General features: G+C 36.9%; 1 protein-coding gene across 3 annotated transcripts in view; it reads right to left on the bottom strand.

Moving 5' to 3' along the window:
• The window catches only part of Girdin (protein girdin), a 576,472-nt gene that overhangs the window by 333,591 nt on the left and 229,212 nt on the right, over window positions 1–13,669 (bottom strand). For all 3 annotated transcript variants that reach the window (XM_090411135.1, XM_090411137.1, XM_090411136.1), the window contains exon 12: window positions 12,225–12,363. In XM_090411135.1, the coding sequence (XP_090267261.1) occupies window positions 12,225–12,363 (139 nt within the window). The remainder of the gene's footprint in view (window positions 1–12,224; window positions 12,364–13,669) is intronic.

Below are 13,669 nucleotides of genomic sequence, written 5' to 3'. Positions count from 1 at the left end.
TATACAAACGACTATTATAAATTCAATTAGTTTTGAACTGTAGCTACAGTCCGTGTTGAAGTTCTATTGTTAAGCATCTGCGTGCGTCCGATTTCACAAGTGTGCCAATATCGGATAGCAGAGCTGAAAGAGTCCGGTAGATTATAGCTAAGGTTATTATTTATGTGATGAGGGTCCATAACAATTTCCTTAAACTCAACTATGTGGCGCTCCACCTCGTCATGGCATATATGAAGGTTTGAGGCTGTTGTCCAGTTTATTTCATGTTAACGGCGTTCATCATTTGTGTTTACTCAAAAGAGTATATGGCTTGAGAGGGCACTTTCTCTAGTTCTTTTGTAGGCAATGTCCCTCTGCTATCCGATATTGGCACACTCGTGAAATCAGACGCATGCAGATGCTTAACAATAGAACTTCAACATGGACTGTAGTTACAGCTCAAAACTAATTGAATTTTATAATAGTCGTTTTTTTAGTGATACGATGTTTCTTATAGTGTTTATTTGCTTTCTATGTTCCCATGCCTGAAGAAGGCGGACAATCCGATGAAACATGTTGCGTTTTGAATAAATTTAATTGTTATTCTAGTCTTGGTTATAGTCCGTGTATATATATATATATATATATATATATATATATATATATCATAGAAATCCAATAAATATTGCTTATAATTCATGACTTATTTTTCACGGTATTAACAACACCACAAACACTTTTAACAACAAAGATGTTTTATTAACGCTAATATTTCGCTGATTTTCAAATCAGCATCATCAGAGCACAACACACATGTAAACGCGACAGTGAGTAAGTGAAACAACATAATTGCAAAAGACAAAAGATCTAAAGTCCTATTTTTGGCGCCCTCTAACGGGAAAAAAAGAAAAGAAAAAAAAAAAGCAGTTATCCAAGAGTTTTTCTTAGGATAACTGTCTCCCAAATTTTTGGCAAATTAATGCAACCATATTTGTTAAGGTTGGAAGAATTCTTCAAAGCCATTGCTGACTCAAAAAATAATCTTTCAGATCTACAACGACTCCTAAATAGCACATTTGTTTTCCTCCATCTAATCCTGTGTGAAGGCGTGTCCAAAGCATGGTCTGCCAGTCCCGACTTGCCATAGTAATAGTAGCGAATGTATCTTTCATGTTCTTCCAGGCAGATGTTCACTGATCTTCCTGTTTGCCCATAATAGTCACAGTCACATGGAACTTCATACACTCCTTGGTGTGCTAAAGGGTGAAGTTTATCCTTTGGCGAGTGGATCAGAGTTGCCAGCTTGACATGAGGTTTGAAGGTGGTGCGAAGGCCATGTTTCAACAATACTTTGACTATCTTTTCCGATGTACCTCTGATATAGGGAATAGAAATGGTCATGTTGTATTCTTGTGTATTAGGGGAGGGCAGAGTAATGGGCCTATGTAGTATTTTATCTATTTTGTAGGGATTGTAGACGTTGGTGAAGAACGTATAGTGCAGGTGCTGGAGTTCAGTGGTCAGAGCTGTATCGTTAGAACAAATGGCTCTGGCTCTGTGTGTAATTGTTTTTAAAATGCCATACTGTTGGACTGGATGATGATGTGATTGTTTATGTAGGTATCTTCCTGTGTGTGTGTAGGCTTTCTGTAAATAGAAAAAGATAGTGATCCACCTGAAAGGTGGGTGACTAATGTGTCAAGAAATGGTAAACAGTTATTTGATTCTTTTTCTACTGTGAAGTGAATTTTGGGGTGTTGGCTGTTTAGGTAGGTGACAAAAGCATCCAAAGTGTCTTGTCCATGGGGCCAAATGGCAAATACATCATCTACATAGTGCAACCACACTTGTGGCTTGTATGTAGCTGTGGTAAGTACTTTGTTTTCAAAGTGTTCCATGTAAAAATTTGCTAAAGGGGGGGGGGGGGGGAACCCATAGCAGTACCATTAATCTGTTTGTAGAATTTCCGCTCCCATGTAAAGTAACCTGCATTCATGGTAAATTGAAATAGTTCAAAAATATCTGGGGGAAATTTAGACTTGATTAAATCAAGAGTGTCTATAAGTGGTACATGGTAAATAGGGAGGTGACATCGAAACTAACCATTATGTCTGAATTTTTTAGGATTAGATTTTTAACCAATGTTTTGAAATGGATTGAATTTTTACAAAAGTAGAGGAGTTGCCAGTAAGAGGGGCAAGCGACTTAGCTAAATGCCGGGCCAGTTTATATGTGGGACTATCTATGCTATCCACTATGGGGCGTAGGGGAATATTAGTTTTGTGGATTTTGGGTAATCCATAAATACAGGGTGTTTTAACATGAATTGGTTTTATTTTCCTGATGATTTCTTTGGGCCATGATGTCACTTTTTTCAGTAATTTTCGGACTTTTTTCTTTTGGGACATCGTAGGGTCTCGATGTATAATTTGATATGTGGAACTGTCACATATGAGATCTTGCATTTTTCTGTTATACTCTTCTTTATTCATGATAACTGTTGCATTTACTTTATCGGCTTTTGTAATAATAATATTTTTATTATTATATAACTTTTTAGGGCAGTTATTTGCTTACGTGGCATATTGCTTTTTGGAGGCTTGGCCTTGTTTATAATACTTGCTATGTCTAGTTGCACGTTATTGGCCATTGCTGGTGGAAAATCGTGGATACCCCGTTCTACTTTCATCCTAATTTCGAGTTTAGGAATTTGTTTGGGCGCGACGGCAAAGTTATTATCCTAAACTGAGAGCGTTCTTGGCTTCTTCAGTGAGTATTTCCGACGATAGGTTTACGACCACGTGGTCTCGTCGAAGTTGCGGTCGGGACTTCGTATGTTGGCGCTGTTGTAGTAGTTCAAATTTCTTTAGGTGTTTGCTTTTTACTTTTGTGAATTCTTTTTTTGCTGCAACTTCAGAGATCTGCTGTAGGACAGTCCATATTTCAGGATTTAACAGGTTTACTAGTCCTTGTTGTAGAGCTGTGATAGAGCTGTTTAGCTTACTAAGCTCTATGCGAGTAGCGGCGATTTGTTCTCGAAGAAGCGCTAAACTCGCCTGTCGATAAATACGATGTGCCTTTGCCGATTGCAACTTTTCCTTGAATTTTAGAAAAGATGGAATAATATCGTTGTCGAGGCATCGTTTAAGGAAGCAAATAACTTGCAAATAACTGCCCTAAAAAAGTTATATAATAATAAAAATATTATTATTACAAAAGCCGATAAAGGAAATGCAACAGTTATCATGAATAAAGAAGAGTATAACAGAAAAATGCAAGATCTCATATGTGACAGTTCCACATATCAAATTATACATCGAGACCCTACGATGTCGCAAAAGAAAAAAGTTCGAAAATTACTGAAAAAAGTGACATCATGGCCCAAAGAAATCATCAGGAAAATAAAACCAATTCATGTTAAAACACCCCGTATTTATGGATTACCCAAAATCCACAAAACTAATATTCCCCTACGCCCCATAGTGGATAGCATAGATAGTCCCACATATAAACTGGCCCAGCATTTAGCTAAGTCGCTTGCCCCTCTTACTGGTAACTCCTCTACTTTTGTAAAAAATTCAATCCATTTCAAAACATTGGTTAAAAATCTAATCCTAAAAAATTCAGACATAATGGTTAGTTTCGATGTCACCTCCCTATTTACCAATGGACCACTTATAGACACTCTTGATTTAATCAAGTCTAAATTTCCCCCAGATATTTTTGAACTATTTCAATTTACCATGAATGCAGGTTACTTTACATAGGAGGGGAAATTCTACAAACAGATTAATGGTACTGCTATGGGTTCCCCCCCCCCCCCCCCCCGTTAGCAAATTTTTACATGGAACACTTTGAAAACAAAGTGTTTGAAACACTTGTGGCTACATACAAGCCACAAGTGTGGTTGCACTATATCTTGTCCCCATGGACAAGACACTTTGTGATGCTTTTGTCACCTACCTAAACAGCCAACACCCCAAAATTCACTTCACAGTAGAAAAAGAATCAAATAACTGTTTACCATTTCTTGACACATTAGTCACCCGCCTTTCAGATGGATCACTATCTCTTTCTATTTACAGAAAGCCTACACACACAGGAAGATACCTACATAAACAATCACATCATCATCCAGTCCAACAGTACGGCATTTTAAAAACACTTAGAGCCAGAGCCATTTGTTCTAACGATACAGCTCTGACCAATGAACTCCAGTACCTGCGCCATACGTTCTTAGCCAACGGCTACAATCCCTACAAAATAGATAAAATACTACATAGGCCCATTACTCTGCCCTCCCCTAATACACAAGAATACATGACCATTTCTATTCCCTATATCAGAGGTACATCGGAAAAGATAGTCAAAGTATTGTTGAAACATGGCCTTCGCACCACCTTCAAACCTCACGTCCAGCTGGCAACTCTGATCCGCTCGCCAAAGGATAAACTTCACCCTTTAGCACACCAAGGAGTGTATGAAGTTCCATGTGACTGTGACTATTATGGGCAAACAGGAAGATCAGTGAACATCTGCCTGGAAGAACATGAAAGATACATTTGCTACTATTACTATGGCAAGTCGGGACTGGCAGACCATGCTTTGGACACTCCTTCACACAGGATTAGATGGAGGAAAACAAATGTGCTATTTAGGAGTCGTTATAGATCTGAAAGATTATTTTTTGAGTCAGCAATGGCTTTGAAGAATTCTTCCAACCTTAACAAATATGGCTGCATTAATTTGCCAAAAATTTGGGAGAAGGTTATCCTAAGAAAAACTCTTGGATAACTACTTTTTTTTTTTTTTTTTTTTTTCGTTAGAGGTCGCCAAAAATAGGACTTTAGATCTTTTGTCTTTTGCAATTATATTGTTTCACTTACTCACTGTCGCGTTTACATGTATATTGTGCTCTAATATTTCGCTGATTTGAAAATCAGCGAAATATTAGCGTTAATAAAACATCTTTGTTGTTAAAAGTGTTTGTGGTGTTGTTAATACTGTGAAAAATAAGTCATGAATAACCATCAACGCCTAAGCTTATCTGTTATATTGCTTATAATGAAATACATTAAAAGAAACATTAACAAAATAAACTATAAGAAACACAAAATTCAAGCCTCAGGTTGCAAATGCTAGTTCTGCCATCAGCTTTTCTGCACTGTTTTATGGCGATTATTAGAATAACTACAGTCCAAAACATTACAAGATTATTCCCTATATAAGTGAATGAATAAATTGACTAGTTCTTAATATGCCATAAGAAGTTTCCTTTCAAATATTGCAACAATATATTGTTGCAATCACTGAGACGTGGTTGACAGAAGGGGATATAACAACAGGAATAGAAATCGCTGGGTATAGCATTTTTCGTCAGGATAGGAGGGGAAAGCGTGGTGGTGGGGTGCTGCTTATGATAAGTGATGACCAATGTCTTCTAAGAGTGGAGAATTTGGAAGGAAGTGAGACAAATGATTTTGAGAGCGTATGGTGTGAGGTAGAGGTAGGCAAGACAGGATATTTAGTGGGGTGTTGCTACAGACCCAGGAGCACAGAGGATGGGGACCAGGAGATGTTTAGACAGCTAAGTTTGGCAAGTGCAAGAAGAATGATTGTTATGGGAGATTTTAACTTCAGTAGTATAAATTGGAGAGAGGAAGATGCATGTAGCAATAGGGGAATGGAATTTCTAGAATTCTTGAGGGACAAATGTCTTAGGCAACATGTAACAGAGGGAACAAGAGGTTCAAAAGTTTTGGATTTGGTTATAGCATCAGAAGAGTTGATAATAAGTGAGTTGACGTCTCTCCCACCAGTTGGAGAGAGTGACCATATGGTGTTGACTTGGAAAATGAATAGACATGCAGGAGTATCAAAGAGACGGGGACTTATGTGGAATTATAAGGCAGGTGATTATAATAGTCTTAGACGTCAACTTCGGAAAGTTTCATGGAGGGAGGAATTGGAAGGCCGGGATATCACCAGTGCGTGGGAAATTGTGAAAGAATATTTGTTATCAGCAATGGTAAGTTGTATACCACGAGTGAAGAAGAGGACGCAATTTGGAGTAAAGTGGATGACAAACAATATTAAACAGGAATTGCATGTGAAAAAGAGGCTATGGAAGAGATATAAGGAGACAGGTGAAGAGATGCATGAGGAATATAAGACACAGGCCAGAAGAGTAACTAGTGTGGTAAGGAAAGCGAAACTGGAATATGAGAGGAGATTGACCCTAAGATCCAAAGAAAATCCTAGGGAATGTTTTAGCTATGTGGCCAGTAGGAGGAGAAATGACTGTGGAAGAATGATATTGTGGGATAAAAATGGGAATAGAGTGACTGATGCAGAGGACATAGTGGAATTGTTCAATGAACACTTTATTGGAGTATTTCATCCTAGAGGAGTCAGTTTTAATGCTAGAGGGATAGGACTGGTTCGAGGTCTGGAGGTACAGGAGGAGAGTGTGTTTCAGATACTGAGTACTCTGGATGTCAGTAAAGCTGTGGGACTGGATGGTATTTCAACACGAGTTTTGAGAGAATGTGCTAGGGAATTGACAGTACCTTTAACGTGGCTTTTCAATGAAAGTCTGGCTTTGGCAAAGGTGCCCAGGGAATGGAAGGAAGGTAAGATAGTGCCATTGCATAAGGGTGGTAACAGACTGGAAGTGTCTAATTATATGCCAGTCTGTGTGTCATCAGTAGTTGTTAAGATCTTGGAGAAAGTAGTGAGGGACCGTATATAGCATTGGGCAGATGAGGGTAATGTTATCTGTGAGAATCAACATGGATTTGTGAAAGGACGCTCTTGTTTTAGCAATATGCTAGCCTTTTATAATAAAGTTACAAGAACATTAGATGAGGGAAAGGCATATACTGCAATTTTCTTAGACTTGGCGAAGGCATTTGACAGGATGCCACATGATAATCTGATATTTAAGTTGCAGTACATGGGTCTGGATGTCAGATTGGTCAACTGGATTCAGGATTGGCTGTCTGAGAGGTATCAGAGAGTTGTGTATGGTGGAGCAGTTTCCAGGAGGCAGAGGGTTACAAGTGGGGTCCCACAGGGCTCAGTAATAGGACCTATATTGTTTAACCTTTATATCAATGAAATAGCCAGTGGATTGCAGGGGGATATTCAGTTGTTTGCGGATGATGCGAAGCTAGGAAGGATTATTAGTAATAGTGCAGATGTGGTAGCCCTGCAAGAGGATTTAAATAAGCTAGATAGATGGGCAAATGAATGGAGGATATTGGTTTAATGCAGCAAAATGTAAGGTCTTGAGGTTTGGGAAACATCGATGGGATGCTGCATACTCTACGGGAGGAGTTATACTGGAGGAAGTAGGGGAGACAAGAGATCTGGGGTTGATGATTGATAGAAACCTGAAGTTTAGGGGACATATTGCAAAGGTGGTGAAGGTAACACAGAGGATTGCTGCTATTATGAGAAGGACACTGACCTGCAGAGATAAGAGGGTTATCATTCCGTTGTATAAGTCATTGATCAGACCACAGTTGGACTATTGTTCTCAGATTTGGTCCCCAGGATTTGAAGGGGATAAATTAACTGTGGAAAGGATACAAAGACGGATGACAAAGATGGTTTCAGGACTGTACAAGGATAGTTATGAGGATCGGCTGAGAGAATGTGGACTGCAGAGTTTGGTGGATAGAAGAAGGAGAGGTGATATGATTGAGACTTTTAAACTGTTGAGAGGTGGTTACAGGGTTGACACTGGGGAGTTCTTTCGCTTGGTTGATCAGCGGGTAGGAGTGATGACAAGAGGCCATCCCTAGAAGTTACGAAAGGAAACTGTGAGCAAGAGGGTAAGGAGTGGTTTCTTTGTGTGGAGGGTGGTTGAGCCGTGGAATGCATTGCCTGATGGAGTGGTGGGAGCGAGAATGGTCAGTGAGTTTAAAGAGTGGTATGATAGACTTTGTGTTTCTCGGGGGGGGGGGACCTCCCCTCGATGAGTCTTGACAGACTTTATGTCTTAGGAAGGACTTCCCTCGATGAGTCTTTTGACTCCTTGGAGGCCTGAATAATAATAATAATAATAATAATAATAATAATAATATATCACTGCAAAATTCACCTTTCCTAATTGAAAAACAGTTTATAATAATCTGATCAATATGATGTCTTCTGTAGAAACAAATTTTACACACACGTGGATATTTATGGAAAGGACCAATTTTTTCAGGAGATGATGTCACGAGGGATGTGTAATTTTTTTTTTTTTTTGGACTTGTATGCAATTATAATATTTAGATTTTTAAATATCACATATTGTCAACACATCAAGATATACCACCAAGGACAAACAGCACACTCTTCAAATAAAAAGAGAACTTACATATTTGAAAAATAACAGACCATCAGACCCTTTATATTTGCAACCTTTCACTCTTGAAGATATTAACACTCTTCTAATGGATATGAATTCTCATGGAAAATGGATATGAAATTTAATGGATATGAAACCAGGCAAGGCTCCAGGTTTCAATGGAATTCATCCTGATTTCCTGTTGAAGTCAGGCCAAAAAGCTCAACAGTGGTTGGCTTGCTTCTTCTCTGACATCCTCCAGACTGGTAGACTTCTAAAGAGTTTAAGAGGACAAAAATTATCCCCATCTTAAAACCAGGAAAAACTACCAACAAACCAGAAAATTATCAACCAATCGCTCTGCTTAGTGCCTGTTATAAACTTCTAGAAAGTCTCATCCTTAATAGACTTGTTCTATTATCTTAGGGGAAATTCTATTGTTCAGGTTCTGTCACTCACCAGACATATAGAGGCAGGCTACCAACAATGCCTGAAAACAGCTGTAGCTTTTGTAGACCTTACCGCAGCTTATGATACAGTCTGGAGGCAAGGTGCAATCTGCAAGTTACTCTGTGCAGTCCCATGCAGGACAATAGCAAAACTAATTGAAAACGTGATAAGTAACCACCTGTTTCACCTGATAATGGTCAGTTCAAAGGTCAGTTCTGGCTCCCCCTCCTTTTTAACCTACACATCACAGATTTACTTAATACAGCCTCCAAGAAGTTTTGTTATGCTGATGACATTGCTCTAGCCACCAGACAAACCAACTTTACTACAATGGAAGATATACTAACAAATGACCTTCTAGTCCTAGATGAATACGTCTGAAAATGGAGATTATGCCCAAATCCTAGCAAAACAGAAGTTTCTTGCTTCCACCTGAACAATAATCATGCTAACAAAGAACTGATCGTGTACTTCAATCACACACTGCTATGCTATAACAGATTCCCGAAATATCTGGTTGTCACTTTGAATCTCATTAACACGGCATCCAAGCTAAAAACACGAAACAATATACTGCAAAAACTATGCAGAACAACTTGGGGTGCCTCAGCAGCAACGCTTCACTGCACTGCACTTGGTCTCATTTACTCTGCAGCTGAATACTGCTCTAATGGCTGAACAGCACCCATGTATACTTGGTTGATGCTCAGCTTAACACCACTATGGTTGAGTTCACAGTTCTAGAAATACCTTATTTCTAGAACTGTGAACTCAACCACAACCTACTGGCTTCGAGTGCTAAGCAATATCCCACCTCCACAGATCCAACTTTCTTCTACAAGAATACAGCAAAATCATGGAAATCCAAGATCTCCCGATCCACAAAGACATACCACCCCTAGAAATAAATAGGCTAAAGTCAAGGAACCCTCCAATCTTAACAGTCTTTGGACAGAACACTAAAACTTGTCTTTGCAAGAAAAATCTTGCAGAGACAAGTTTTAACATGAAGGAGAAGTGGAAAGAGTCCTGGTGTAACACTTCAACAGGGGACTTCCATGAATTAGTGACCAAACACAGATGCCTTTGGGATTTGACCTACCCTGGAAAACTTGGTCTACCCTTAACAGAATCCACACCAATCATAGCACATAACCCTGCCAAACAATTAATCATATTACAGTAGAATGTGCCCAACATGCATACGGTAGAAACCTTTCAGACTATATTCACGCTACACAAAGTGCAGTTGACTGGATAATCAACCTACACACACAGTTGTAGTCTATTCTTGAGTGTCTATTTTATGACTGTATTATTATTGTACATATGTCTATTATTATGTTTATATATATATATATATATTAAGGATTAATGTAATGTAACTTGTCATGTGTGAACCATATGCTAAATAAATAAAATTAGATTTTTAAGTAAAGAAACAATATGAGTAGAAATTCCGACTACAGAAGGGAGATAGATGCTCTGTACTCATTATTTGAGTCTGAATGTTGCAACTTCTCTTTATATAAAACAGTTTATATGTATAAATCTGATGTTGGAAGTTTTTCCATTTGGTTATACTACTAATCATTAATATGGTATAGTTTGAAATAGAATATTGCATCTTAAGAGAGGATTACAACAAAAAGGAAGAGCTAGACATCCATCTTTTAGCTCGGCCTTAATAGCTGAAAGCAGATTTATACAATAAATAAATTAAAGATACCAAGAAATTATATACTTGGTTTAATCCTTTATCAAAATACACATATCCTTACTGGTATGTATAATGCTATGCATTATACATACCTGTATAATGTGCTTTCATTATGGGATACTAAAGCAAGTGATGTGAAATCATTATCTTCTATATACGAGTTGCTTCAGTCCTGAAAATACTACAGGAGCAAACTTTGTTTTCTTACACTTGGATAAAGGATTAAACCAAATATATAATTTCTTGGTATTATCTTTATTTTATTTTATGTATAAATCTGCTTTCAGCTATTAAGGCTGAGCTAATTATATAAGATGGATGTCTAGCTCTTCCTTTTTGTTGTCATCCTCTCTTAAGATGTGATGTTCTATTTCCAATTATACCATATTAATGATGCACGGACCCTTTCCAGGTTAAATTCACATGATCATTCTCCCCCCACCCACACACACTGACTGGAAGCAAAGTGATTACTCCAGCTACTGACAAATCCTCTACATTCACATCAAATATGAAATTAACACTCCAGATGTCATATGCTGTTTTATGTAATTATCCTGCACCTAAGTGTATAAATGAGTTTCTTTTCTCCTTCTAATATGTCCTTAGAATGAAAATCCTCATAATGATTACTTGTCCTGAGTTTACTGAGCTAATTTGCCTATACATTTCAATTTCATCTGCACTTCTAAGCCTATAACAGCAACCAGCTGTCAAAAATTGACTTTCACAATAAGAGTCTGCCATATAAGGTTAGTGCATTATGTCTGTAAATTGTGTGTGGTATTCTAGCTGATTTTCCTAGCTTTTTTTTTTTTTTTTTTTTTGAGTATGTAAAACATGAGTTTCAGGGAAGAAAATCCCTGCCAACTCCATACAAGACTAGCTAATTCACTTTCAAATGAAAAACCCTTACTGTTTGCATCCTAAATGGAATTCAAACCAAGGTCTTTCCAACCAGATACCATCATCAATACTAACTGAGCTATAGAGGCTTGCCTTTGGTCAAGACTTTCCCGTAGGTGTTTATAACAGTGTTTGCTACAATAAGAATTCACTGCTTCTAAATACTACTATTGTCTTCATTTTAAATTTTATATAATTAAGAGTATTTAGATTTAAGCAGAGTTTAATGAATATGCACTAAATTAGCATTTTTATTTGAAGAATTTTTTAATGAAAAAAAATTTTAGTTAAAAAAATTTAATAAGCAATTTATGAAATGCAAGTTTCTTTAGCACTAACCTGTATATCTCTAATCATTCCATTTCTTCATTAGATTAAAATATCAAATATATTAGAACCACCATGGAATTCCCTAACTTATCACAGTCCAGCATTACCTCTTAACAGAATTTAGCCCTTTTATTCTCATTGCTTGTGAAGTCAAGAAGGCTATACAGAAAATACTTTCTGTAAAGAAACTACAGAAAGAGATTCTCCTAAACTTTCACTCATTACAAAAAAGTAACGCTACTTAATTGAAAAGCTCAGCTCATTTGACATGCACTCCACTTTGAACTAGTGCTCTTCTACTTCAGAATTTTTTTTACCTTGATTTCCTAAATTAATTTATATTGAGCAGTGGTCATAAAACTTTTATTGTCACAACCTAATAATCTAAAAAGGTACTCTTTGAGTAGCAGATATGATAAAATTAAGTAAAACAGGATATACTAGTATGGAAACGAGATTCTTGGTGTAACCATAATAGAAAGAAAATAATGGAATACATACATGGAGAAACTCGAGATCTAATGTGTGATACTTCTGTTTGTAGCTGAACTATTTCTTCCATTGCTGCTTTTCTATCAATGTGAAGTTGGGCATTTTCTTCCAGCAACTGCTGGATCCTTTCTCTGTCACCATCTCTTTCCTTAAAAGGTAAAAACTTAAGTTATTCAAGCCAAAGATAATCAGTGGGAGGGGGATGCAAACAGATACACAAAAATAAGTGAATTATTTATTTTTTTTATCTTATTTTTACCTGTTATAAATGTCTTAATAAGGATAACTGGAAAAAAAAAAATCCAACATAGATGAAACAACCTTGAAAAATTCAGAATATATTTATATATACCCTAACATTTTACAACCTAGGTAGTTTGACATTCACTGAGAAATAACTGTGAATTATTCATTTTGCATAAGTTACATGCAGACATGGTTGAAATATATTGAATTAAGATAGCTTAACAACAGATAATTTGATTCAGATATCATGGATCACTCTCAGTGTAATACAGTTATAAATAAAAAAAAATAAACAATGAAGGTATATGAAGAATGGAATCTCTCCTTATATGCAGTTGTGAGACAGTCAGATAAAATTAATTAATGCTATTGGAATCAACTGAAGGGTGCATGTGTGTGATTAAAATTTGAAGCATATGTGTACATGCAATAAAAACTTATATAATTAAACTATAATTTAATTATAAGTTGCAGAATAAGGTTGTTTTATTTATACAGTACACTAGACTCTTCTGAGTAGATTTTTATATCACTCAGCCCCCCCCCCCCCCCAAATGACATTGAACTTTCTATTTATGACATGAAGATGTACTCCATTCAGGCTATCAGTGGCTCTGACATATCTGACAGAACTACAGTCTACTGTGTTAGCTGCTGAACTAATGTCTCTCTACCCAACAGTCTGGAATTTAACAATACTACTGTAACTAAGGAAGCACCTGTTGGTTAGGCAAGTGCTTCGTTAAGGATTTTAATTATAGCAGGTTAAGATTATGGCATCAGCCACAATGCATTTGTCATGCAAGATTGAACAACAATATGTAGATCAATGTTGCCTTCCATCTGGTTAGACAGTTGATAAATATACAAGGAAGCCTGTTCTAGATTATAATGATGTTAACCTCTCAACATGATCTACATAAGCTATGTACCCAGTGTATTTTTTGTTATATAATTCCACTCAAAAAATGTTATAACCCTACTGTACATTTTGGCAATATAGGAGGGCAAAGATAAAAATTCAATTCCCTTGCTCTAAAGACTAAACATAGTTTCAGGCCACTTCAGGCATCCAATAAACACGGTAATCTCAAACTGATCAACTACACCTAAAGGTTTACACAATATCCATGTTGTAACAGGATTTGAATACATAACCTACTTGTTGGTGACAGTAACACTATTCAGTTGGTGAATCAATAAAGTAA

The sequence above is a fragment of the Typopeltis vanoorti genome, chromosome 21 (genome assembly GCF_054136105.1).
Source record: "Typopeltis vanoorti isolate ZY-2024b chromosome 21, IOZ_Tvanoo_1.0, whole genome shotgun sequence".
In the NCBI taxonomy this organism is placed as follows: domain Eukaryota; kingdom Metazoa; phylum Arthropoda; class Arachnida; order Uropygi; family Thelyphonidae; genus Typopeltis; species Typopeltis vanoorti.
The sequence above is the reverse complement of the archived record's forward strand: the minus strand, read 5'-3'. Positions and strand labels throughout refer to the sequence as shown.